The 27,879-nt window shown below is 48.8% G+C and overlaps 1 protein-coding gene across 7 annotated transcripts in view; it reads right to left on the bottom strand.

Annotated features, from left to right (window-relative positions):
- Window positions 1–9,424: 9,424 nt before the first annotated feature.
- Window positions 9,425–27,879, bottom strand: part of SHD (Src homology 2 domain containing transforming protein D) — a 46,550-nt gene continuing 28,095 nt past the window's right edge. For all 7 annotated transcript variants that reach the window (XM_077331916.1, XM_077331911.1, XM_077331917.1 and 4 more), the window contains 3 exons: window positions 22,753–22,936; window positions 12,992–13,111; window positions 9,425–11,490 (listed from right to left, as the gene is read on the bottom strand). In XM_077331916.1, the coding sequence (XP_077188031.1) occupies window positions 11,304–11,490; window positions 12,992–13,111; window positions 22,753–22,936 (491 nt within the window). In that variant the 3' untranslated portion in view covers window positions 9,425–11,303. The remainder of the gene's footprint in view (window positions 11,491–12,991; window positions 13,112–22,752; window positions 22,937–27,879) is intronic.

Here is a 27,879-nt window from a genome sequence, read left to right on the forward strand (position 1 = left end):
CCCTCCTCCAAGTGACAACCTTTCAAATACTTAGAGGGCTATCATGTCCCCTCTCAACCTCCTTTTCTCCAGGCTGAATATTCCCAAGTCCCTCAACCTATCTTCATAGGGCTTGGTCCCTTGGCCCCAGATCATCTTCGTCGCTCTCCTCTGTACCCTTTCAATTTTATCCACGTCCTTCTTGAAGTGAGGCCTCCAGAACTGGCAGTCTTCAAGCAAAGGTTGGATACACACTTTTCCTGGATGCTTTAGGATGCTCTGGGCTGATCCTGCATTGAGCAGGGGGTTGGACTAGATGGCCTGTATGGCCCCTTCCAACTCTATGATTCTAACTGCACACAGTACTCCAGTGCCGTATACAATGGGACTATGACATCTTGTGATTTTGATGTGATGCCCATGTTGATACAGCCCAAAATGGCATTTGCCTCTTTTTACCGCTGCATCACACTGCCTTTATATTTAACATCTAAGTGGTCCAGAATTTTGGACTGGGTTGTCACCAGCTATTTCTGTTGATGGACAGTCATCCATCAACACCCCCAGACTCCTTGGCCAAGTCCTTGGAGATCACGGTAGGTGTGCTAAAGAGGAATCGGCTGAAGTTAAATCCAGCAAAGACGGAGGTCCTCTGGCTGGGCCAGCATGCTGAAGGAGATGCAGTGCAACTCTGGCCTCTTGATAGGATCTGTTTAATACCTAGGGCCATCATCAAGAGCCTGGGTGTGATGCCTCCCTTAGTCTATGGAGCCCCAGGTCACAAATAAGTTGCTTGCTAGGCATTCTACCATCTTAGCCTGGCGTGACAGCTTGAGCCAGGCCTGTGAGTATCCAGCCTAACCACCAGAATCCACCTCCAAACTAGACTTCTATTATTCAATCTACACAGGGATGCCCCTGAAGCTGATCTGGAAAGTCTAGCTGGTCCAGAATGCAGCAGCTTGGCTCTTCATGGGACTCAGTGGACAGCACACATTACAGCAGTGCTCTCCCAGCTGCATTGGCTCCAGATCAGAGACCAGATCAGGTTCAAGGTTTTGGTACTAACCTTCAAAGCCCTTCCCAGTCTGGGACCCCGGTATTTATGGGACCACCTCTCCCCCAAAGCGCACTCAGATACAGCGATCAGCAGTTGCTCAGGATTCCTGGCCCCGAAGAAGGAAAACTGGCCTCAGCTAGAGCCAGGGCCTTTTCAGTCCTGGCCCCAACCTGGTGGAATGCTCTCCCTGAGGAGATCAGGGCACTCTGGGACCTTCAACAGTTCTGGAGGGCCTGTAAGACAAAGCTGTTCCGCCAGGCCTCCAGCTGAGGCCGGGAAATTAACAGTGGCCTCCCTCCTTGCAACATGTTGGGGGGGGGGGGTGGAATGGCCAATTGTCACATTCCAGATTTTGCCTTAAGAATCTTGACATCAGAATTTGGCCCCTGAATTTCAGAACCAAAATCCAATTTGAAACCTCAGGGGCTATGTTTGCTTACATCTACTAAGAGAACTGCTTTAAATTTCATTCCATTATGCTCCATGACAGCGGTCAAAGATTTCCAAGCGGTAATTGCTTTCTGTCAAACACTGTCAAAATCGGAGTTCTGACACCTGCCAGACGCCAGTCAAAGATGGTCAAAACTTTCAGACGTCAAATTAGGTATAGAAATTGAAGACATTAAGTTGTTGGAATGTGCAAGATCTACAGTGTGCACAACTGAACAGAATATTTAGGATGCTTTAGGATGCTCTGGGCTGATCCTGCGTTGAGCAGGGGGGTTGGACTAGATGGCCTGTGTGGCCCCTTCCAACTCTATAATTCTATGATTCTATGATATGAAAAATACCCTGCAGGGGGCATCAGAGGATATGTGTATTTAGCATAGTTAGATTAAGAACCCCCTGATATTTTTCAAATAATCTACTCCTGTGTCCTGATTGACTCAGCTGGAGATTTCCTACCTGCTTGCCTCCATAACAGACTGAATGAAAAGAACAGGGCAGTTAGACAGTTAGGACTCTCTCCCTCCTCTGTTTCTATACAAAGTTGTGTCTCCATACCTTTGCGTATTTGAAGTCTGCCAATAGTAAATATTCACTTACACAGGTGTGGGCAATTTGTGGCCCTCCAGATGTCCATGGACTACAATTCCCATGAGCCCCTTCCAGCATTCGCTGGCATTCGCTGGCAGGGACTCATGGGAACTGCCACAGTTTGCCCACACCTGATCCATAGAATATTCATTACCACCGTTCTTGCAGACAAAGTGGGGACACACGTACACTCATTTCTTTGATTGCTACACCTTGCCTTCCCATCGCCAGTCCCAGCTCAGAGTGGAGGCCATGCCCCAGAGAATTCTGGGATGTCTTAACCGTGAAGGACGTCTATAGATTTATGGTGATGGATCTCTGGAGCTTTTCTAGAGACCGGGAGGGAGCAAGTAAGCCAGGAAGATGAGGAGAGAGGCCAGCTCAGTGGAGGAGCCCAACAAGCATGGAATGATGCAGAAGGCCCCAGGCAGTGGGAAAAGCTTTGGGGCCCAGGTCTCCGGGGGAGTATTGTCAGGCAACTGTGAGCAAGATGGACCAAGGACCTGACTCTGTAGGAGACTTGTTGGCAGCTGGAGATGACAGCTTGCTGGTCAGAATGACCGTGAGGGACCGTGACGGTGTGTGCTACTGTACTTTTCAAATACTATTGTGCTTTTCGGATACAATTTTCGAAAGTGATCGTGCTGGAAAGCCAGGTGCTTCCTTGCTTATTCGTTGGTATCGGTGCCCGCAAAGAAAAAAAATGGCGAACACTTCGCCGGAAGTTCGGAGGAGAGAGCGAGGGGGAGGGACTTTGTTGGAACCGCAACAATGGTTGGAACCGCACAGGTCTTTTTCGCTACTGTTGCATATTGTTTGCAAGAGTGTAGCGCTTTTCAGAGGGTGAATCCACTTTTGCCGATTTCCCTAGAAGCGCAACAACGAATCACTTTTCGCGGAACTGTTGCAGGATTATTGCAGATTGTGTGCGACATCTTGCGGAACTGCAAATTTGTAGTGTTTACAATTTGCAACCCTTCTGCTACGTTAAACTTGTGAGGAATGGCCCTATCTGGCTATCCTTCAGAGCTCAGGGGTGGAGCTTGGTGGACCAAATCCTTTGAAGATCTATGTCCTTAGACACAGAAGGATGGTGCTGAGGATAACAGGAGGTGGAGCCGGGGGAGGCAGAGGATGGCACCCCATTCCTGGGAGGAGCTAAAAGGAGTCAGCCTGCCCTCTTGCTTTTGGCTTCTCACCCAGAGATTTTTCTTCTGGAGATCTAGAAAAGGAAGCGAAAACCCTGGAACTTCAGCTTGAGGAGATCTTTGCAACTGATTGATAGATCGAGACTTAAAGCATCAGACCTGTTATGGAATCCCAGAACTTTGACCCAGGAGGATTACAACAATAGTGGTCTTTTAGGAAACTGCACCACGGAAAAAGAGAGCAAACAACAGAATTTAAAAACTGCGAAAGGGAAAAATCCGAATAATAGTGGAAAGAAGAGGGAGAATTTTTAAAACCTAAACGATATCCCATTTTTGTCCTTAAAACTGGACTCCTGGATCTTTATTTTCATGTCAAATTTCCTCCTGTGCCAATCTTTCCCCCCACATCGCTGACTTCTAAAGGGCACCGAAATGCCATAAAAGAACACCACTGTTGAATGAGGGTGAAATGAAAAGGACAGCTGAAAGAGTGTAGGGAACACACACACACACACACAAAGATCCATACAACCTCAGGCAAGAAGGTAAAAATATACGGAGCAGGACACAGAGGAGAAGGGAAGTCCCTCCAAAGCCCCCCTCACGTTCTAAGTCAAGGAAGACTAATTGTTACCGACCAGTGAGCCCCCCAAGCCCATCAATAATTCAGCCCGGAGAAGTGCTGGGGCATGTCGGATTAATAATGCACCAGGCAGCTGGGCCCCCACACAGCCCCACAACCAGGGCGCTTGACGAAAGAGACCCACGGCTCAGCTCTGATGCCTGGTGACTGCTTTTCAGCTCCAGTTAGCTGACGGCAGGCCGTCCTGGCATGGCCTAAGGAAAGGGGTTGCAGGGGCATCTCAGGCCTGGCTGTGGCTCACAAAGGGGAACTGGGGCAAAACCTACGGGGGATCCTTGGTGCACGGGGACCAAGCGGGAACCAAGCCCAGATCACATTGGGATGAAATTGGGTTTAAGCTACAAGTACAACGATATAGGCTAGATATCAGGAAAAAAAATTTCACAGGCAGAGTAGTTCAGCAGTGGAATAGGCTGCCTAAGGAGGTGGTGAGCTCCCCCTCACTGGCAGTCTTCAAGCAAAGGTTGGAGACACACTTTTCTTGGATGCTTTAGGATGCTTAGGGCTGATCCTGCGTTGAGCAGGGGGTTGGACTAGATGGCCTGTATGGCCCCTTCCAACTCTATGATTCTGTGATTCTGTGAAATCTTAGTCTGCCCAAATGAGGGGAAGGCATCTGAACTCTTGAAGTACATGGCTTTTGGAAATCTGGGGGCTGTTCGGTGGAATTCAATGCACATTTGACAGTTTGTTTTTTCTGGCAAGTACAGTGGTGCTGGTGAAAGATCAGCACAAGAGTGCAGCTAGCCGATTATTAGGTTTCCCACAGAGGCCACCCTGGGAGAGCCAAAAGCCGAGCATGAATGCGCCTGGTTCCTCCTGCATATTCCCAGGTAGCCTATTTCTAAACATGGAGGTCCCAATCCGTTTTTGGCGCTAAGAGCTGTTGTGGGACCCATTGTCTGAGGAAGTCGTCAGACGTGCTTTACAAAGAACTATGTTTGAGTCCAGGGGCACTTTTAAGACAAACAAGGTTTTATTCCCGGTAGAAGCCTTCATGTGCATGCAACAGCGCTTGTAAGGCCAACCAATTTTATTCCTGGTATAAACTTTCATGTGCACATAAAATCTTATATCAAGAATAAAACTTTGTTAGACTTAGAGGTGCCACTTGACTCCAACTTCGTTCACCTTTTTCAGATCAACACAGTGACCCATCAGAATCTATGTTTTAGAAAGGATAGGGCCCATAACCACTGCATCTTGTGGCAGGGAGTTCCACAGCTCCTCAACCAGGTTGGAATCCCTCTGTTCTGAAATCAGGGTGTAAACTGCACAGAGCTTTTATTCCAACCCCAGGTCGATTCAGTCCCTGCCATCTACACAGAATGCGGTTTCCGTTTTGATTTGGGGCGATTTAAATTTTCCTTCTGAAGCAAGAAGGATTGATCCGGAGTGACCCTACCTTTATTGTGTGATATCTTAGAGTGCTTTTAATGCCCAATATTTCAAGATTCGGATTGAGAAAGCAGGCTGTTTTGAACCTCCATGGTAGAGACGCCCTGATTGGCCAAAGGTGGCCATGTAACAAGCTTGCATTAAAGGTAAAGGTAAAGGTAAAGGTATCCCCTGTGCAAGCACCGAGTCATGTCTGACCCTTGGGGTGACGCCCTCTAGCGTTTTCATGGCAGACTCAATACGGGGTGGTTTGCCAGTGCCTTCCCCAGTCATGACCGTTTACCCCCCAGCAAGCTGGGTACTCATTTTACCGACCTCGGAAGGATGGAAGGCTGAGTCAACCTTGAGCCGGCTGCTGGGATTGAACTCCCAACCTCATGGGCAAAGCTTTCAGGCGGCTGCCTTACCACTCTGCGCCACAAGAGGCTCATTAAAGGAGAAGCCCCTAATTTCTCTCAACTTCTGTCGGTCTTGGATTTTTTCTCCCTTCTCTGCCTTCTTCGAACCTCTCCCCCGCCCTCTCCAAGAAAAGAAAGAGGCTCCTTGCTTGGCTCCTCTCCCCCCCCTTCAAGAAAAGAAAGAGGCTTTGCTTCCCCCCCCCCCCTTCTAAACTACCTTTACCATGTGCAGAACACTTTCCTGTTTCAATGGGGAGGAGGGGGAAGAGGAAGACCCGAGTTCAAATCGAACTGAATCCAACAGGATTGACAATGGAATAAACAAAGTAAGTGCAGACTCTGCCCTCATTCCATTGGGACTGCCTCTCCCACACTGGGATCACTTAGCAATGGGTTTTAAATATGTATCTCCTTTCTTTTGCTGCCTTGGTTGGATGGTTGTGTGCTGTGGTTTCTTTTATTTTTCCTTACCGTAACTTACAGGGGACAACTTGAGAAATCCCAGCTGGGATGGCTACCCATCCCTCATAAAATGCTGAGTAACACTGACCAGATCCAGAATTTAATGCAGGGGTAGTCAAACTGCGGCCCTCCAGATGTCCATGGACTACAATTCCCAGAAGCCCCTGCCAGCGAATGCTGGCAGGGGCTTCTGGGAATTGTAGTCCATGGACATCTGGAGGGCCACAGTTTGACTACCCCTGATTTAATGGTTGCAAGAAGCAGAGTCTGAAATCGCCCCGCCCTCCATGCCGAGCCTTTGTGGTTGGATGCGCTGTAACAGCTAAGTCTGAGTATCCCGGCATACAGAAAACGGCTGTGTCCTGAGAATGGTTTTGAAAAACGTTTAAAGAAAAGGAGCTTCATTTTAGAAATCGGCCGGCTAAGGAAACCGGTAGCATTGGTTTCCCCCCCCCCATCTACAAATGTCACCTGCCTGTCTTGCCCAATGTCATTCCCACCCACCCAGATCAGATCACAAAGGCATTAGGGAGGGTACCGTTCTTCAGGCTGATGGATTGCCCTTGGTGCTCCAATAAGTATTGCTTTAGGATGCTTTGGGCTGATCCTGCGTTGAGCAGGGGGTTGGACTAGATGGCCTGTGTGGCCCCTTCCAACTCTAGGATTCTATGATTCTAAATTTTCCCATATTGGGGGGGGGGTGTTATTAGGTGGAGATTTGAGGAGGGAATCTTGGGAGGGAAGGGATATCAACAGGGTATGATTTCTAGAGTCCACCCTGCAAAGCATCCTTTTCTCCGGGGGAACTGGTCTCTGTTGCCTGGAATTCTGTGGGATCCTCAGGTCCCACCTAGAGGCTGGCATCCCTAGCTCTAACCTCATTTTGGCAAGAGAATGTCAGAATGTGCCTTTCTGTGGTTGGTGTTTTCAACTATTTACAGAGGGGGATAGGGAACATGGCCAGATGGTCTACAATAGCTAGGGTTGCCAACTTCCAGGTGAGACCAAGAGAGCTCCCAGAATTATAGCTGGTCTCCAGATGTTAAAGATCCGTCCCCCTGTAGAAAATGGATTATTATTATTATTATTATTATTATTATTATTATTATTATTATTATTATTATTATTATTATTTAATTTTTAGACCGCCCTTCTCCCAATAGGTCTCAGGGCGGTTTACAACATAAATAGTTAAAACACAATAAAATCCCCATAAAAACCCCAATTAACATCAGCAAAAGGACGCTAAGGAGAGTAGCCTCCACAGCATTATATCCCACTGAGGTCTCTTTCCCCAAACTCCTCTCTTCTCAGGTTCCCCCACCCAAATTTCCCAACCTGGAGCTGCCTCTTTGTGATTCCTCCTCCTCCGCCAGTTCCTAGAAGCCTCCGGTCCTTTGCATGGACTTGTGCACAACTGATGCTGTGGCTCATCAAGTCTGCAGGCTGCGGATGGCCAAGGCACCATTTTGCTGCTCTGTGGGAGAAACGCCACTTGGCTCTTGCAGATACAAGTGGGGGAGGGACTGCCCACAGATGGCTGTCCTCGCCAATAAATAAGTGCTAGCCCGTTTGAGGCTGTAGCTGAGGGAGCGCCAGGCCTGCCGTAACTCTGATCTCTGCCTCTTTCACCTTGGAGTGACAGGAGATGCGATTGGCGGGAGGGCTGGTTACCATGGAGACAGGTGTCCTCCAGGAGACAAGACTGGGGATGGAGCCAGGGCGGCAGAGGGGGGGGGGTAGAGGGACGGAGAAGAGGGTGAGCCAGACAGCTGGTTTTATTGCAAAAGGAGAAGCTGTCGGCACTTTGGTGTCCCCTGTGCACAGTCTGGCACATCACCCATCCTTGCAGGGGACAGACTCACTTTGGGATGCCCCCTCAAAAAAAGAGGTTTTGGGGCCACTTAAAAATGACTGGTCAGACCACACCTGGAGTACTGTGTGCAGTTCTGGAGGCCTCACTTCAAGAAGGACGTAGATAGAATTGAAAGGGTACAGAGAACGACGAAGATGATCTGGGGCCAAGGGACCAAGCCCTATGAAGATAGGTTGAGGGACTTGGGAATGTTCAGCCTGGAGAAAAGGAGGTTGAGAGGGGACATGATAGCCCTCTTTAAGTATCTGAAAGGTTGTCACTTGGAGGAGGGCAGGATGCTGTTCCTGTTGGCTGCAGAGGAAAACACACTCCGCAGGAGCGGTTAAAGACTAGATTTAAAGCCCGTTGTACTTGTAAATACAACGGGCGCAAGGTGTGCTTTTGGGGCCAGGGGGAAGGGCTCCCCCCCCCCTTGGGGACTGTTGTGAGGCAGTTGTCTCACACCTGTCTGTGAGTACAGGGGGAAGGCTGTGCCACGGCCAGGAAGGAGGGGGGGGGAGGAGGCCTTCCCCCCCCCGGGCCCAAAAGCACACCCACAGCTTCGTTTGCTGGCAGGGACTCATGGGAATTGTTGTCCGTGGAGATCTGGAGGGCCGCAGTTTGACTACCCCTGCCCTAAAGCATCTCTGACAAGCTTTCATACAACTGCTGCTTGAAGACTGCCAGTGAGGGGACGTTCACTGCTTCTGTAGACCGCTGAACTACACTGCTGAACTATTTTATAGTAAAAAAAAAAATTCGTAATATCCAGCTGGTACCTTTCCACCCATAATTTAAACCCGTTATTATAAGTCCTGTTCTCTGCTGACAACATGAAAATCTATATTGGAGAGGTAGGGATTTTGTTTTGTTTTTTACTTTTCAAGGCAGACCCCACTTTCCCCCCACCTATTTCATCGACAAATTCCCCATTTTTATTTCCTTGATGGCATTTCAATGGGATTCTTACTCCACGCATGCTTCTTGTATGTTGCTTCTGCACAGCCAACAAGAAATCAGGCCCCCGTTTTAACTGCAGTACTGACAGGGAAAAGAAGGGTGAAGTTTTATCTAAATGAAAAAGCAGTCATCGAAAGATATCTGATCTTCCACACTGAACCAGAGTTGGCATGAAATGTGGCACCATCTCTGGTAGTCACAGTTTTCAAAGCATGGAGAATATTTAGCCCTACGTTCTGCCAGGCCATTGGGAAGCCATAACCAGTTTGTTGACAGCTGTAACCCGCCAGATTCTTTGGTGACAGTGCCCCTGGGCTCCGTCCCAATCTGGAGCATTCATGTTTCTGCTCCCCTGCTCATTTCAGTTGCAGAGAAGGTTGGTGCTACCAGAATCTAACCCCTCAGGGCACCCAAAGGATGTAACCGACTTGTGAAGAAACAACACCTGAACTGGACAATGAAATGCCACAGCAACACCAGTGTGCTGGAAGAGACGTTTATTGCACCAGGACACAGACAAACAGTGGAAAGGTGCCATGCACAGATGGCCAAGGAAACGGGTAACAAAGATGGTGAGAATGACTGGCCAGGGTGGGGGTTGGAGGGAGAGAACTGCTCAAAACAGGATTGCTCAAGCCCACCCGCACAAACCTCTCCGCGTCATCCATTTTGAGTGCTGGTGTTCCCCCTTCACTTTGATGCCACTGATATAAAAACACACTCTGATTGTAATTCTTCAACCGATATTTGGCCCTTAATCCACATTTTATTGGGGGGGGGGGGGTTGGAGATGATTCTGTGGGCATCCAAGTGACAGAGGAACTGTCTTGGAAACTGGGATTTGCAGACCCCAAGATGACTTCCAGTTTGGTGTAGTGGTTAGGAGTGCGGACTTCTAATCTGGCATGCCGGGTTCGATTCTGCACTCCCCCACATGCAACCAGCTGGGTGACCTTGGGCTCGCCACGGCACTGATAAAACTGTTCTGACCGGGCAGTGATATCAGGGCTCTCTCAGCCTCACCCACCCCACAGGGTGTCTGTTGTGGGGAGAGGAAAGGGAAGGCGAATGTAAGCCGCTTTGAGCCTCCTTCGGGTAGGGAAAAGCGGCATATAAGAACCAACTCTTCTTCTTCTTCTTCTTCTTCCCAATGGCAGAATAGGGGCTGTTGTGTGGCCAGTTTGAAACTCTGGGGCCACATCCCTCCACAATGCCTTTCTCTCTCCGCCGTACTAGTTAGGGAAAGGTTTGTGGTTCAGTGGCTCAGTCCCCAGCACCTCCAGGGGAAAATGGGCCAGGAGATGTGAAAGACCAGGACCTGAGATGCTGGAGTCTGAACAAACCAGGGGTCTTCAGCCTTTTGGGTCCTTTCTGATACGGGGCTGGTGCTACCACCAAATGGCTGCTGCAGGACGTGGCGGCAGCCACAAAATGGCGACCCTCACTTACCTTCAGCCCCAGAGTGAAGAGCCTTGTTCTGGGAGGGCAGCTGCAGCTGAAGCAGCACGGTTAAAAAAATCTGCACAGCCAGTCAAATTGCCAGTGGCCAATCAGAAGCCTTGGTGGGCACCATGGTTACTCCTAACTTCCAAAGGACAGAGATCAGTTTCCCTGGAGAAAATGGATGCTTGGGGGGGGGGGCATTACAGCTGCTGAGGTTTTTCCCCTCCCCAAACCCGGCCCTCTCCTCCCGCCTCCCCCCCCCCTCAAATCTCCAGGTACGTCCCAACATTTGCAGGAGCCGCACTTCTGGGACTGTCCAGAAGGCAGAAGGCCTCTGGGGAGAAGAGACACGCAGAGGTCCACGCCAGGATTCCTCATAAAAACTCAACACCTCAGTTCACACAAACAAGATACACGTTGCAAGAGGTGATCTGTAAGAATTATATGGAACATTTCCTTGGGGTAAAGGAGCAATTCTTCCATATACAAAGTCTCCACCCCAGCCCACTCCAAGGTGGTTGGCAAAAACTCAGCTCCCCCACCACTTCATACAAACAAGGCAAGCTTTGCAAGAGCTGAGGTGCAGACCAACCCAGGGCATGTCCCCATTTCCTTTCACTAGTCTGCTGGGAACACGTAGCCCCATGTCCGTAGCCCTCAACCTCCCTTGGGGAGAGACAGCAGGTGAAGAAGAGGTGCCAGAGGGCTGTCGGAAGGAGCCCTGGCACTGTTATTGCTTGAAAAACAGGAGAGAGAAGTTGCAGTCACCTCCCCATGATGTGAGAGTCCCAAGAGGAGAGGAGAGAGACTGTCTGTGAGTCGTCCTCTGCAGTCCAGACAATCATCCTGCCAGTCTCTTTGGATTGAAAACAGCTCCTCGCTCTCTCTCAGCCCCACCACCACCACAACTGTAGCTTTACAGAGTCTGAACCGCAACTGGGTACAGCAAAGAGAGGTGCTCAGCTCCCTTGATGGGCAGTTCTTGCGCAGTGTAATGATGGATCACCTCTGGAACGCTGTCGAAAGGAGCACTGTTTTGGCCCAGAATATACTTGCCCTCTTTGGTCCGGGTAAACTTCATGTGCATAAACCCTTGGGTGCTCCTGCAGAAGGTTCAGAAGGCAGAAATCAGGTGGGTGGCGAGGCGGCCAGTGCAACACCCAACATTCCCAACCACCCAGGATGTCCCAGAACATATAACAGTAGGCACATGTTTGCACGCACACACCCCAAGTTCCTAGTCCTCATCGTTTTTCAAGGCACACTAAGCTGAAACTGTGCAGGTGTTTTTGCACAATCTAACAGCTGCTTTTTCAGAGCCATTGCATCGCAAAGGATGTGTGCAAAGAGAGAAATGCATCCATGTTGGATTAGCCATGTTGAAGAGCCAGTTTGGTGTAGTGGTTAGGAGTGTGGACTTCTCATCTGGCATGCCGGGTTCGATTCTGCACTCCCCCACATGCAGCCAGCTGGGTGACCTCGGGCTCGCCACGACACTGATGAAACTGTTCTGACCGAGCAGTGATATCAGGGCTCTCTCAGCCTCACCCACCCCACAGGGTGTCTGTTGTGGGGAGAGGAAAGGGAAGGCGACTGTAAGCCGCTTTGAGCCTCCTTCGGGTAGAGAAAAGCGGCAGCTAAGAACCAACTCTTCTTCTTCTTCAGTAATCTCAGGGCTCTCTCAGCCTCATCTCCCTCACAGGGTGTCTGTTGTGGGGAGAGGAAAGGGAAGGCGACTGTAAGCCGCTTTGAGACTCCTTCGGGTAGGGAAAAGCGGCATATAAGAGCCAACTCTTCTTCTTCAGTAATATCAGGGCTCTCTCAGCCTCACCTCCCTCACAGGGTGTCTGTTGTGGGGAGAGGAAAGGGAAGGCGACTGGAAGCCGCTTTGAGCCTCCTTCGGGTAGGGAAAAGCGGCATATAAGAACCAACTCTTCTTCATCTCTTCTTCCAATTACCAGCAGAGGTGTTGCAATTGAGGCCCTACAGCAGCCTTTCTCAACCTTTTAACCATCAAGAAACCCCTGAAACATTCTTCAGGCTTCAAGAAACCCCAGAACTTCAATCATGCAGGATATGTTTGGGAAGCAGAGCTGTGTATATGCCCACCATTTTGAGAGGGGAAGGCAGGTCAACATGACCACGTCACCCAATAAATGTTTAACAAATTAAAAAATATATATTAAAATTAATTAACCCCCAGTCACTCATGAAACACTTTCAGGGCCGTCAAGTAATGCCAGGGGATAGAAAACCAGAGGGGAGTAAATGGCCAGTACAAAAACAACCCCCCCCCCAAAAAAAAACCCAATAAGGGGAAGCAATAAAAACCCTCCATTCTCAGCCTGGAATCTGCCCAATCTCCAGGCTATGGAGACTGATTCTCCCAGAGGTAATGGCTTCTATGGATCAGATGCCCACAGAGTTCCCTACCCAAGGCCTGCCTCCTCTGTGCTCCACCCCCAAATCTCCAGAATTACCCCATCCAGAGCTGGCACCCCCCCCCCCTTCACTGGCTGCGATTCAGCTGGCTCCCAACAGCCCTCTCCCCCAACTGGAGTCTGTGAGCATGGATGGTGCGGGGAAGGGCCTGCATCGGCTCACCTGAGCGACAGGGAGAAGTCGTTCCGGCTGGTCTCGCTGTCCCGGACCAGGTAGCTGCCTTCTTTGCACAGAGTCAAGAGGGCTTCTGCTTCTGCGCGGCTGATTGTGCCATGAAACCACCTGGCCGGGGTGGGGGAGGAAGATAAAGTCACTGCGTGCACATGTACATTTGTCAGATGACAGCTGTGGCCCCATAGAGCGAGGTGGTCAAACTGGGGCTCTCCAGATGTCACGTGGGAATTGTAGTCCATGGACATCTGGAGAGCCTCAGATGGCCAACCCTGCCATAGAGGCTTTTTGACCTAGTGATTAGATGAGTGACAGACTGGGAGATCTTGGAGATCCAGGCCCGAATCCCTGCTCCTGGGTGGCCTTGGGCCAGTCACACACCCTTTCAGCCAAATCCACCTCTCAGGACTGTTGGGGCAGTAAGATGCAGAGATGTCCGGGGAGAAAGGTGAGTTATCCGGGCAGTGAATAAATAAATAAATATTCTAAGTTGGCCCATGATTTAATGCAACGGTTTATAAATCTGTTGGGATCCAATATGTGCCCCAGCTGGATCAGAACCACAATACCAGGTGCTTCCAGGGAGCCCATAAGCCAGGAGTGGCGAGAACGGTCTTCCCCGTCTTTGCATGCCAGGCAGGAACAGCGTTCAAGGGTAGACTGCCACTGCCCGTGGAAGTTCCACTTCACTGTTATGGCTAATGTTAATTATGTCTAAAGAGCCTCTTGTGGCGCAGAATGGTAAGGCAGCAGACATGAAGTCTGAAAGTTCTGCCCATGAGTCTTGGAGTTCAATCCCAGCATCCGGCTCAAGGTTGACTCAGCCTTCCATCCTTCCGAGGTGGGTAAAATGAGTACCCAGCTTGCTGGGGGGTAAACGGTAATGACTGGGGAAGGCACTGGCAAACCACCCCGTATTGAGTCTGCCATGAAAATGCTGGAGGGCGTCACCCCAAGGGTCAGGCATGACCTGGTGCTTGCACAGGGGATACTTTTACCTTTACCTTTTTAAATTATGTCTAATTCAGGTCCATCACCCTGTGGGTCTGAAGCATCAGAACAAAGTCTGAGTCCAGGGGCGCCTTGAAGACCAACCAGTTTTATTCTGGGCATCGGCTTTCAGGTGTCCTGCTCAGGTGTGTGCTGATGGAGTGGTAACGAGTTAGTTGGTCTTGAAGGTGCCGCTGTGCTCAAACTCTGTGCCATGAATTATGCCCGTTATTTATAGTTGGCGTTTCTCGTGGAGGCTTACGGCGGGCAACACAACAGAAATGAACACCATCAATGGGGTGATCCATCTGCTCAGCAAAGTGACAAGAGGGATAGCAGACCTCTGAAACAGATCTGATGCCCCCTGACCAATATGCAACATGCAGATGATGGCCCAACCTCAGCAGAAATACGGTGCATTTTCCTGGACCAGCCTGCTGTGAAGCAGCCCAATTCCCCTTGGAAAACATCCTCATGAACAATTCTGTTTTACATATAGTTCTGCAGGGGGCATGTTTTATATAGTTCTGCAGCCATCCCAGAAGGCGGGGGCCACAACAGAGAAGGCACGGGGAGGGGCAAGTTATTGATCTTGTCCATTTGCAGGGTGCCACCTGCAGAAGGCCATGCTCAGAGATGCAATCATCTCTGTGAACCAAAAGGAATCTCTATTGGCCTGTAGAATTAAATCGCATAGTTCAGAGTTTGGTCACCCTTCTCTTTCGGATTCAAAGAGCCAGCATGGTATGGTGGTTAAAGAATGGTGGACTAGTCTGGAGTACAGGATTTGATTTCCCACTCCTTCTCCATGTGCAGCCACCTGGGTTCCCTAAGGTCAGTCACAGTTCTCAAAGAGCAGTTCTCACAGAGCAGTTCTGTTAGAGCACTCTCAGCCCCAATTACCTCACAAGGTCCCTGTTGTGGGGAGACGAAGGGAAAGCTGCTTTGGGGCTCCTCTGGGTAGCAAAAAGCAGGGTATAAAAAATAGCTTTTCTTTTTTCAAGACAGCCTCCCAGTGAAATGAAATAAGCATATTTACAATAGTCGATCAGAAGGCAGAAGGGCAATTCTGCTCCTGCCCCTCAGTTCTCTAATGGAAAAAATACTGTGAGAGAGCCCACAAGGGAGGACTTAAAGTCGAGGGACTTGGGTCAAACATGAAGGCCTCTCTCTCACACCTGAACCGACATCAGGGAGTGGTTCTGAGGGGGCAGGGTGGGAATTATAGCTGTTTTAGGGACACTTTTCTGGATACAGTCATTAATCAGCATGCGGAACTCACCATCCCCGCAAAACCAGGATTCTAATTCTGTGTGAATATGTTTTTACCCCATTCTTCCCCCAAATACTTCACCCTTTTATCCTTCCCTATTTCATCCTATTCAAGAAAGGCTGAAAGGGAGAAACTTTAAGGCAGAGGGGGGATTTGAACTTGGGACTTCCAGATCCTACTCTAGGCCCCACCCCAGGCTGGCTCAGCACTGGAGAGGAAGCCAGAGTCCCCTCCCCAGAGACTGAAGCGGAGACAGGAGAACACAGAAATCCAACTAGCCAGACCTGCATTTTAACAGCTGTAATCGACCTGACAAGTGTTTGCCTCAGAGACGATAACTCAGGCATGCATGGGTGTTGTTTCCACCCCAACTTTCTATTGGCATGCACCCGGCAGCTGGCAGATGGGGGGAGGAATTGAACTAAAGGGAAAATCAATGCAAAATAGTCATAAAACAAGGCTTGTAATAACACGACACGGCAGAATTCATCGCTGGCTGGGGCCCCTCCCTCTATTTCCATCAGTGGATGTTTTTCTGCAACTCCAGAATGATGACTTATTGGCATCAAACCTTCCCGATACTGTGGTCAATAATGTGGCTAATGAGAAAAAATTACGAGGACTGAAAAACAATTAAAATATCAACCATTTCCTGTAAACACAGCAGCAAAAGGCATGCATTAAGTCATCAATACACGACATTCCCAAACATCGTTCTAAAACCTCTCCTGAAAGAAAAGGTTTGTTCTAGGCACAATGGCTCAGATCCAAAGAGCTGCTTTAGAGGAGTCCCAGAGCACACAAAGGGGGGGGGGGGAGGAATGCACTTTTGTTTGCAGGACAGATAAGTCCTGCCAAGTCACAACCAACCTTCAAAGGCGGTTTGTCCTTGCCTGCCTCTGCGTGCCAACCCAGGACTCCCTCAGCCGCCTCCCAGCCTAGACCCTGCTTAGCTTCCAAGATCTGCTTGTATTGGGTTCACCTGGGCTATCCAAGTCAGGGCAAGAGACCAACAAGGTCTCCCTCTGCATAGTGAGCCTGGGCTCGCTTGGCAGTCTCCCATCCAAGGATTAACCAGGGGTGCCCCTGCTTAATTTCTGAGAGTCAACTGGACTAGGTCACCTGGGCCGGGCTGGGCGCTGCACCTCTGCTATGTCACAAATTGCTGGATTAGGGTTTCCAGGTGGTTTCAACACGAATATGGGACACACTCCCGTCCACCACACCTTCCTCCCCTCCTCATGTGGGGTTGCCAACTTTGGAGGGGAGATTTTAGAAGCAATTCCTGGAGAGGGGAAGGCCAGGCGCAGGCAGAAGGTGGCTTCATTTTGTGATGCCATGTCACAAACTGTAATTATTTGATTTTATACCGTCCCTCTCGGCAACTGCTGTCTTGGGGGAGAGAAGAACATGACCACTTTCAGTACAATAAAAGGCATACACAATTAACTGTATGAGGACTGCAAATTGCAGCAGCTACCTATTGGTAGCTTCAGGGTCCCTCCATGAAAACATAGAATCATAGAGTTGGAAGGGGCCAAACAGGCCATCTAGTCCAGCCCCCTGCTCAACGCAGGATTAGCCCTAAGCATCCTAAAGCATCCAAGAAAAGTGTGTATCCAACCTTTGCTTGAAGACTGCCAGTGAGGGGGAGCTCACCACCTCCTTAGGCAGCCTATTCCACTGCTGAACTACTCTGACTATGAAAAATCTTTTCCTGATATCTAGCCTATATCGTTGTACTGTTACACCTTCATGCACAGAAGCTCATGGCTGGACTGTGAGCAGGTGGCACACACAGAAACCAGCCTGGCAGAGACTGACAATGGAGTCAGTAGGGCCCTTCCTAGGTTAAGAAACCTAGGAAGCCAGGCCAGGTCTCCATCTTGTTTGGGCTTCACTACATTTCTTCCTTGCCCAACTGACTGAGCTAAATGTGCACGTTATCTAAATCACCCCCCCCCCCCCAGCCAAAGACCATTAGACTATCTACGGGAAAGGAATATCCCTTCCAGGTACTAACTGCAACTTCTTTTGTCTCTCTTGCCCAGTGTGATTTCCGCCTAGCAGCACCTCTTATCCCCAAATGTCTTCCCCCAGTCCTTCCTGATAAAACAAAGACAGGGCCATTAGTGACAGATTACACCTAGCCAAGGTATTGTTCTACTTGATGAGATTACGCCACACCTCCCACTCTAGTGACCTCACAGTTCAAACCCACCTATCAGGTACTCATATTATCAGAGACCAATCAACAATCACGGACCTCCTAGTGGGCAGTCTCTGGGGCTAACCCGGGAATTTCAAACACTATATCAAGCCTTGCGCACACCCTGTGTGTGTGTGTGTGTTGTGTTGTCCACACCCGGCATCCTGTCCACCCCCTGATGTTGTCAACCCTGTGTCTGGGCTGCTTGGATCCAAGAAAGGTGAAATATCTTGAACTTGTGCCCCTGTAGAACTTAGTGTATGTATGTTTTTGCTTCTGTGTGTGTTTTGAGTGTATCCCAATATTTTCCCCAAATTAATCCCCTGAGTGTAAGCTATTGTCTTCTTCATTTAAGAAGGGTTTCTTCCAGGGAAAGGACCCCGTAAAAATTGGTTGTAAAAGATCCTGTGTTACCCTGCCTCTTGCTATATTCATGATTCCCCAGCAATTTGGGTAATAGTACTTGTAGCTTAAACCCATTACTGCGTGTCCTTTCCTCTGCAGCCAACAGAAACAGCATCCTGCCCTCCTCCAAGTGACAACCTTTCAAATACTTAAAGAGGGCTATCATGTCCCCTCTCAACCTCCTTTTTTCCAGGCTGGACATTCCCAAGTCCCTCAACCTATCTTCATAGGGCTTGGTCCCTCGGCCCCAGATCATCCTTGTCGCTCTCCTCTGTACCCTTTCAATTTTATCTATCTCCTAGTTAAGGAGGGGGAGGGAAGGGGGGGAAGTTTAGATGTTAACTGTTTACCTGGCCTCAACCAAATGCCTGCTGGAACAGTTCTGTCTTACTGGCCCTGTGGAACTCAGTAAGTTCAGATAGGGCCCTAACTTCCTCAGGGAGCTCATTCCGCCATAAGGGGCCAGGGCCAATAAGGCCCCGGTCCTGGTCGAGGCCAGGTGTACATCCTTGGGGCCGGGGTCCACCAGGCAGCTGGTGTTTGCTGAGTATAATGCTCCTGGGGGGGGGGGTGTATGTCATGCACAGGCTAAGGGATGTCACCTCATTTATTTACTTCTTTTAAACCCCACCTTTCTTCACAATGGGGACCCAAAGTGGGCTATGTTATTCTCCTTTTACTCCTTTATTGTCACCACAACCTTGCGAGGTGGGCTAGGCTGAGAGTGTGTGACTTGCCAAGGTCACCCAGCGGGTTTCTGTCAGGATCTCACTCCCGCAAACTCTACCTCTCTTTGTGAAATCACCTCCTCCTTTCACTAGTCAAAGTTCAATTCCCTGCCTTACATCAGTTCCCGTTCCTGGCACTTTTGGGGTCAAAACTCAGCCCCTAAAGGGCAGCGCCTCAGGCATCACACCAGAAAGTGGACTTAGGAATGCCGAAGCCACAAGAAGAGGACAGAGCCTTCCTCGTTCTTCCCATATTTTGGTGGGTCTGCAGTAGCGTCAAGGGGAATTGTTCTAGGGGGCACATGCAACCCAATCATTGGGGGAACAATGAGCAAGGCTGGGAAGCCCCCAGTGGGGGCAGATGCAAGCATCTCCGAGAGTGTTTGGGTTAGCGTGGTGTGGATGCCTGGAAGTCCTCGCAAGCCCTTCCACCGGGCACCCCGTCGCATTAGCAGGAACTGAAGCCAAGCACATGGGTAGCCGAGCATTCTAATTCGACAGGGATGAGAAATGATTTGCACTTCCCCCTTGGCACAATGCGATTGTTGCTGTTCGCATTAGAAATGAACAAACATCGGCGACTCCCAGAAGCTCCTCCCCTGCCACAAATTTTGTTAGTCTTGAAGGTGTTGCTAGACTCTGGTTCTTTCCTCCTGCTCCAGACAGACTCACAGGGCCCCCCATCTTGATCTATCTGAAGAAGTGAAGTGGGACTCCTGAAAGCTTTTCCCCGGCCACAAATATCCTTGTCTTGAAGGTGCTCCTGGGCTCTGGCTTTTTTCGGCTGCTACGGATAGACTAATATGGCCACCCACCTTGGTCTGTTTGCATTGTCTGCTTCACACAAAGGACACCCCATGAAATGCTCCATCCTCGCACTGTGGAGTAAATTGAGATCTTTGGCACAAAGCCCAGTTTTAACTGAGGGAGGCAGAAGGCCTTTACCATTTGAGCGCTAAAAGCATTTGATGTCTGCTTGCAGGGATAACATGCTTCTCCCTCCTTCTCTCTCCCCACCCTTGGCATCAAAGAGCTGTTCTTTCCACAGCCAGCTGGAGGGAACCCGTCAGATCTGAAAACTAGACTATAAATCCCTTACCAGTAGGGACACCTCTTCTGCATCCGCTACTCTATTGAAGAAGATTAAGGATGCGATGTAGTTAAAACACAACAGCATTCATAAAAACGGCACTGCTGCATTTCATCCTTATCCTGAAATGCATCTCAGAGCGCGTGTGATATTTTGTTTTTTAATTTAAAAGGCAGCTGCTTGAATTGTAGACCTTCCATTCTTCTCCCGGGAGGTGGAGATGGTACAAATGATTCTCCGTCCATCCTGCTTTACCTCACAACAACCCTGTGAGGCAGGCTGGGAGGAGAGAGAACGATTGGCCAGAGGTCCCCCAGAGAGCTTCACGGCAGGACGATAATTTGAACTCGGACCTCTCGTTGACACACTTCACTGAATGCTCTGCTGTCCCCTTCTTCTATGGTAGCTTCGTTTAAAGTTGAAAGGAGAATTTTACTTGAAGTAGAAAAATATCTGGTATGGTTAGGTAATCTACCACTGTGAGCTAGTGGCCTGTGAACATCGTGTCTTTGTGTTTATGGGTGAACATTTTCACAGAGACAAGATGTTGTACTCCTTCATCAGAAATTTAAGTTCTAAAGATCAGGAATAAGACTGAATTGTGAAGAGGGGGGTGCCAGCTCCCGGTTGGGAAACCCCTGGAGGTTTGGGAGGTGGAACCTGAAGAGGGCAGGGTTGGGGTGGGACTTTATCGGGGTATAAAGCTAAGGGCCATTCCGCACAACGGGCAATGTAGCTAAATCTAAGCGCTGCAGTCAATAGCAGCAGGTCTCGGTAGCGCACACAGCCGTTTCTATCGGAAAAAAGGTTCTCCCACTAGCGCTGTTCTCGTAATGCACAAGTTTCTAGTCTTGCCGAAATCGCAACAAAGGAGGCGATATTTTTCCACGCTTCCTCCCACCCCTGGCCGTCAATCAAACAGAACAGCCAATTAACTGTTGTGTTCATGCTTCCCTTTAAAAACTGTTTTTAAAAAACCCGAAACCACCAGTAGCAACGCATATTCGTTCATTCGATGTATCAGAAATACATCGCTGGCGTAGGAGCTGGCGCTTAATCGTTTACACGCTCTTAAAGTTAAAAAAAAAATCCCCCCCCCAGTGCAATTACTGGCCGAAATCACCGGCAGTGTCGAACAGGGGGCTGTATTGTGCTTGGAAACTTTACAGACAATTGCTTATGGAGGGATTTCAGCCAAAGAAATATTGCTTATTTGTTGCTTTTGTTGGTTTAAGGGGGGGAAATGGCGAACGCGACACCAGAAGCTTGGGTACGAGAGCTTAGGGAGGGACATGCTTGCTACCGCTATATTGAGAACGCACATGTCTTTTTCAGATGTGTTGCAGGTTGCTCTCAAGAGTCTAGCAGGGTTTTTTTAGGGGGAATCCACTTTTGTGGATCCCAAAAAAGCACTACAGCGAAGCGATTTTTGCGGGAGTGTTGCAGGAGTGTTGCAGATTGTGTACGATGTCGTGAATAACAAAAAATAAATAGCATTACACAATGGTGACACTTCAGCAACATTAACGCTGTGTGGAATGGCCCTAAGAATTCCCCCTTCCAAAGCAGCCACTTTTTACAAAGGAGCTGATCTGAATCATCTCACTGGGCCATTCCGCACAGTGGGCAATGTTGCTAAATCTGAGCGCTATTGAAAAGCGCTGCACTCAAAAGCGGCAGGTCTCGGTAACGCACAGAGCCATTTCTATAGAAAAAAAGGCTGTCCCATTAGTGCTGTTCTCATAATGCATAAGTTTCCGGTCTCACCGAAATCACAACAAAGGAGGCAATATTTTTCCGTGCTTCCTCCTGCCCCTGGCCGTCAATCAAACAGAACAGCCAATTAAATGTTGTGCTCGTGCTTCTCTTAAAAACTGTTTTTTTTTAAACCGGAAAACACCTGTAGCAACGCATATTTGTTCATTTGATGTATCAGAAAGACCTTATTCGCTGGCGTGGGAGCTGGCACTTAATCGTTTAGACGCTCTTAAAGTAAACCCCCCCAGTCCAATTTCTGGCCGAAATTATGGGGGGCTGTATTGTGCTTGGAAACTTTACAGACAATTGCTTGTGGAGGGATTTCAGCTGAAGAAGCATCACTTATTCGTTGCTTTTGCCAGTTTAAGGGGAAAAAATGGCAATCGCGACTCCAGAAGCTTGGGTGTGAGAGCTTAGGGAGGGACACGCTTGCTACCGCTACATCGAGAATGCACATGCCTTTCTCGGTTGTGTTGCAGGGTGTTCTCAAGAGTCTAGCGGTTTTTTTAGGGGGAATCCACTTTTGTGGATCCCCAAAAAGCGCTACAGCGAAGCGATTTTTGCGGGAGTGTTGCAGGAGTGTTGCAGATTGTGTACAACATCGTGTGTAATGTAAAAAAAAATAGTGTTACACAATGGGAAGACTTCAGCAACATTAGCGCTGTGCGGAATGCAAAACTGTGTTTGGCCTCAAAGAACAACAATTGGAAGGACAGCAGAACATGAGGGCCAATCTCAGGAAACAGCGGCAGCCGCAATGCATGACATTATATTTATAACAGTACCATGACTTTACTGTCCCCTTGAGAAAATCCACTTTCCAAATGCTTCGGAAACCTTCGCCTGATGCTACAGCTGGGACATAAGGGCTCTCTCAGCCTCACTCGCCTGACAGGGTGTCTGTTGTGGGGAGGGGAAAAGGGAGGCGACTGTAAGCCACTTTCAGCCTCCTTCGGGTAGAGAAAAGCGACATATAAAAACCAACTCTTCTCCTTCTTCTTCTACATGTCTTGCTTGCTTCTCTAGGATATCCAGTGGGCAAACGGGGTTCTCTCTGCTCCACCATTGCACTCCCACAACAATTCTGGAAAGGAGACTAGTCCAGAAAAGAAAGAACCACTGCCCGCAAGTTACCTGTGCTCCAGAACTGCATGGAAAGCTGTAACCCTCCCAAAGCTGATGCCCAAGAATGTCTCCGGGCTCTTGTTTGTCTTACTGAACCAAGTTTTCTGAATCCATGCGTGCCTCAGGGCTTTTCACCCAACACCAGGCTCACTGTGCCCTCCCCGCCCCACTTACGCTTGCTTCTCCAGTGGTAGCGAGGGGTCTACCCGCTCTGCCGCAGGGGGGCTGCCCTCCGGGCTCTGGGAGCAGCCAAGCTTGGAACCGCCTGTCAGGTGTTTGGGCTGATGCCAACGCTCCACGTGGATGGAAGAGGAGGAAATCGAGGACGTCCGTTCCCACTCGGGGGTCTCAAACTGCACTGTGTGGGGAGCAGGAAGAGGAGAGGCCATAGGAGCATTAGGTGGGGTGAGATGTTGGGAGCCCAAAAGTCAAAATGATGTTTAAAAAAACAACAACGGAGAGTTGTGTTAGAGAAGAGCCAGTATCCAGTAGCATCTTGACAACTAACTGCATTTGTGTCCAGGGAGAAGCTTTGACGAGTCACAGATTTTGTTCATCTTGAAGGTGCTCCTGGACTCTGGCTCTTCTCTACAGCTACAGACAAACACTCCCACCCGTCATGAGAGCAGTGTGCTGCTTCATACCAATATAAACCATTTTATAATCATTGCTTCCAGAGCATCCGAAGCCAGGGCCACACAGAAACCTGGCACAGTTCCCAACAGCTCACGCAGAGGTTGTACTGCGTTGTGACTACACTACTTTATATGCACAGTGATAAATCTTGTCCTAAGCAGCACCTAGGGTTGCCAATATTCAGGTGTTGGCTGGAGATCCCTTGGGATTACAGCTCACCTACTGAGGACCGAAATTAGTTCCCTTGGAGAAACTGGCACCTACAGAGGGCAGACACGATGGCATTATACACTCTTTGAAACCCCTGACATCCCCCAAGCTCCATCCACAAATCTCCAGGAACTTCTAAAGCTGAAGTTGGTGACCCAGGTAATAATGCTTGTCCTGAGCAGAACATATTTCAGGCTGCAAGTGGCAGCCGGCTGGTAAGACTGAAGAAATGTAGCACATCAGGGAGAAAGATTTCAGCATCTCTCTGGGATGCTAGTTTTCCATTTTCTGGGAGCTGTTTTTCTTACACCAAGTGTCATAAAAACAGACATGCAGCATGCAAGGAGGACTGCCCAGTAAATAATTGTTCCTAAGTTGCACAGATGTACAAACTTAAAAGGCAAGGCTGAGGCCCCTGGTTTGAATCTGATAAGACCTCACTAAGTTGTCTTAGGCCAACTATTATGCAATAAATCACTGAAAATATAGGTCTATCTTGCACAGGTGCTCTCTAGACATTTAATGCTAAGTGTGATAATTGCAATTAAAAAAAAAACAACAACGAAGCTGCTTTTCCAACCGGGAGAGTGCCCAGGCAGTTTGGTGTAGTGGTTAGGAGTGCGGACTTCTAATCTGGCATGCCAGGTTCGATTCTGCGCTCCCCCACATGCAACCAGCTGGGTGACCTTGGGCTAGTCACAGCACTGATAAAACTGTTCTGACCGGGCAGTGATATCAGGGCTCTCTCAGCCTCACCCACCCCACAGGGTGTCTGTTGTGGGGAGAGGAAAGGGAAGCAGCATATAGGAACCAAATCTTCTTCTTCTTCTTCTTCTTCTTCTTCTTCTTCTTCTTCTTCTTCTTCTTCTTCTTCTTCTTCTTCTTCAGGCAGTAATAACAAAAATGCATCCACAATATCCACCTGAATAACACCCTCTTAGGAAACTAGTGAAAAGAACAAAAGCACAACAGTTGGACACCCACACCCCCTTTTGCGAACAGGACAGGAAAGAGGCCAGGAGAAGCAGCCCAAATGAAGTGGAGCAGGTCAGTCTCAAAGCTTTTGGAAATAAAAACCATCTTGACTCTTAAAGCTCAGCTTGTGGCACAACACATCCGTCTAGCAGGGAAGCGTTCAAAATGTTTTTAAAATCTGTATTGCTCAGCGGATTACCCCGTCTGGTTTCTGCAGAGCCGTAGACGCACTGGGAATCTTCCATAATTGTTTTGTTCTTTTAAAAGAACTCCGAATAGTGCGCAGTTGTGCTCTCCATGCATGAGTTCCCATAATTCTTTCTATTCCTTTCTGCCTTCCCTCCTCACTGATGTGAATGATGTGTGCTGATAAAGCACTGGCTCTCCACCCACCCAAAGCCATCTGGCACTGAGAGTACACACTGCAGAAAAGATTATTTTTTTGTGTGGTGCCTAAGAAATGTGGGGGACCCACGGGGCACATCAACAAAACCTCATCGGAAAAGGGCCCTGATGCAATTGTGCGTACAATCGCACCGCAGGCTCACTGCTTTGTGGAGGGGGGGTGATGTTTTGTCATTCCACAGGTGTGAAATCACAATGAAGAGAAGGCAAATAATGATATACATCAACTGAAAGCCCTGGTATTCTGCACATGCCGCATTCCAGATTTAGGCTAAGAAATGTTCCTGCTTAAACAAAAATTCAAGAGGAGTTGGGTCAGGATTGGCCCATTTGTGAGGTGGCCCTAGGCTAGAGGTCCCCCAACATGATGCCTGGGAGCACCATGGCATTCTCCATTCAGTTGGCTGAACAGATTTTTTAATAATGTTGCTTTAGCAGCAGCCTCCACTGCATGGCTGAAAGCAAGCTGCGGCGGCCATTTTGTGACTAGCTCCGCATCCCGTGGCAGCCATTTTGTGTCAGCATTCCAAAGATGCCCACAGGCTCAAATAGGCTGGGGACCCCCGCCCTGAGCAAACATTCAGGAGGTCATCCACAGAGGGGCGGCAATCAGCCGATTAGAAATCGCTTGCTCATCCGGTTCCTGAAGATCTGTTGGTGGACCCTGGGGAGGGCGTGGTTTGAAGGACCACAGCAGAGTTCGATCTCAGAGTCCCGCCTCCAAAACAGCCCTTTTCTCCAGGGGTACTGATCTATGTCCTCTGGGAGATCTCCAGGCCCCACCCGGAGGCTGGCGATCCCACCTGCACCAGGCATGGCTCAAGAAGAGAAGAAAGTGTGTATCCAGTGGGTCTGACTTAGCTTTCCTTTGCCTCTTGGATGCCTGCATTTTTGTGTTTGAAGATCCTTTTAAAACAGGGGTAGTCAACCTGTGGTCCTCCAGAGGTCCATGGACTACAATTCCCATGGGAATTGTAGTCCACGAACATCTGTAGGACCACAGTTTGACTACCCCTGCTCTAAAGGAACTATACTTGGCACACATATTCACCAAATTCAGCCCTTTCAAAAGGCCCGCCCTTCATGGTTGGCTTATCTGAGGCTTGTAATTTACACTAGGAAACCTGGCTTGATGTCCCTAAAGTCCTGCCACCCTGCTGGGGGTTGCTGAAATTCTTTTTTTTTTTAAAGACAAATGGATATCATCATCAAACATACAAAAGAAACTCAGGACTGCCAAAAGAGAGTTGAGATCATAGATACTGTAAATTGGGGAGGGGCTGTGGGTCAGTGGTAGAACATCTGCACATCTGCAGAAAGTTTTTAAAAATGGTTTTATCGTTATGAATAATGTGCAAATGTTACTGTTTATTATATTATAAATTTTATTGTATATTCTTGATGCACATTGCTGTTCACCACCCTGAGACAGCGAGTCCAAGGGGGGCAGTAAATATATATATTACCAGAATTTATTTGCATACAGCCATAGGCCTTTATAAAATATAAGAGACAAGTTTATAAACAATAAAATATAATAAAACTGTGTAAAACATAAACCATAGAACTATGAATCAGCATGCAAAATTACAGAGATGCCAGATTGTTAAGAGCCTGCCTTAATGGTGACAGCATTGGCCCTATTCTCCTTGCAGCAAAAGCAAATAGTGATGTTTTATATGTGACACTGTCAACATGGCCAGATAGGAGATAGATTTTCAGCAGCAGAGGGAAGGTTAGAGCCACAATCACTCAATAAGGAATTTGGCCATGGGTTGAGTGTAAAGTGAAGTGGGTTAAATCCTCCAGAGCTTGTGCACCAGGAATACAAAATACTGATTTTTTGGCATATGTTTCTTTCTCCTAGTGTTTCTTCTTTTATCTGAGAGGTAGCATTGTTTGCCTTTTCTTCTTGGGGTTGTGTTTCTTTTAAAAGTTGATTTTTACAGTTTTTTCTTTCAGTTTTCCAGTTCTTTATTTCAGTGTTTAGTTCTGGGGGGGGGGGGGGGGGGCACTGTAGCTGCAGTTAGAGTAGGCCATTCTCCCAGTTTTGGTAGCTGTTGTACTTGTTGTAGTAGGTTGCCAACTTCGGGTACTGTTGTTCTGCTCTGGTTTGTTGAGCTGGGGGGCACTTGTTTGCTTCTCCTGTCAGAGCAGTTCTCACAGAGCAGTTCTGTCAGTGCTCTCTCAGGGTGTCTGGCATCAAGAGAGGAAGGGAAAGCGATTGTTAGCCACTTTGAGACTCCTTTTGTTAGTGAAAAGCGGGGTACAAAAACCAGCAGCTATTCATCCTCTTGGGTTTTCTGCATTTGTTGGGAGGGAGGCTGGATGGGAGAGCCTGTGAGGATGGAGCATGGATTAAACCAGGGGTAGTCAAACTGCGGCCCTCCAGATGTCCATGGACTACAATTCCCAGGAGCCCCCTGCCAGCAAATGCTGGCAGGGGGCTCCTGGGAATTGTAGTCCATGGACATCTGGAGGGCCGCAGTTTGACTACCCCTGGATTAAACGCTTAGGCCACCCTGTAAATTTACCAATAGCTGCTGCATTTCCCACCCTCGGCTTATATGCAAGTCAATAAGTTTGCCCAGATTTTGTGGTAAAATTGGGTGCCTCAACTTATATGCGGGTCGGCCTATATGCGAGTATATACGGTAATTCAATCCCTCACCGCCCTCAATGAAGGGCGCCAAAACAATAGCCAGTTGGACTTTTGCTGTGCAGCATTAGCGAGTCGTTTCGCGGACAAAATCTCGACTTTCTGCCATTACCTCCCTCCAACTTTGGACACAGAAAGTGAACTAGAGGCCCCTTGGCCGACCTTGAAGTGAACACTGAGTTACTTCAGACAACTCTCATTAACGGAAGTGGACAGGAGGCTAGCAGCAACAAGGCATCTGTGCCCATCGTGGTCCCGAAAAACAACAGGTATAAGAATAGGGGCTCCCCTCCAAGAAATAATCAAGGCAGTTCCGCACATTGAAAAAAACAGTGTTACGCCAGCAAATGGCAAAACGCTAAAAAATAAAGTGCCTCTGGCCATTCCTCACCTTCTGGCTCTCTGCTGCCTTCTTG

The sequence above is a fragment of the Paroedura picta genome, chromosome 4 (assembly GCF_049243985.1).
Source record: "Paroedura picta isolate Pp20150507F chromosome 4, Ppicta_v3.0, whole genome shotgun sequence".
In the NCBI taxonomy this organism is placed as follows: domain Eukaryota; kingdom Metazoa; phylum Chordata; class Lepidosauria; order Squamata; family Gekkonidae; genus Paroedura; species Paroedura picta.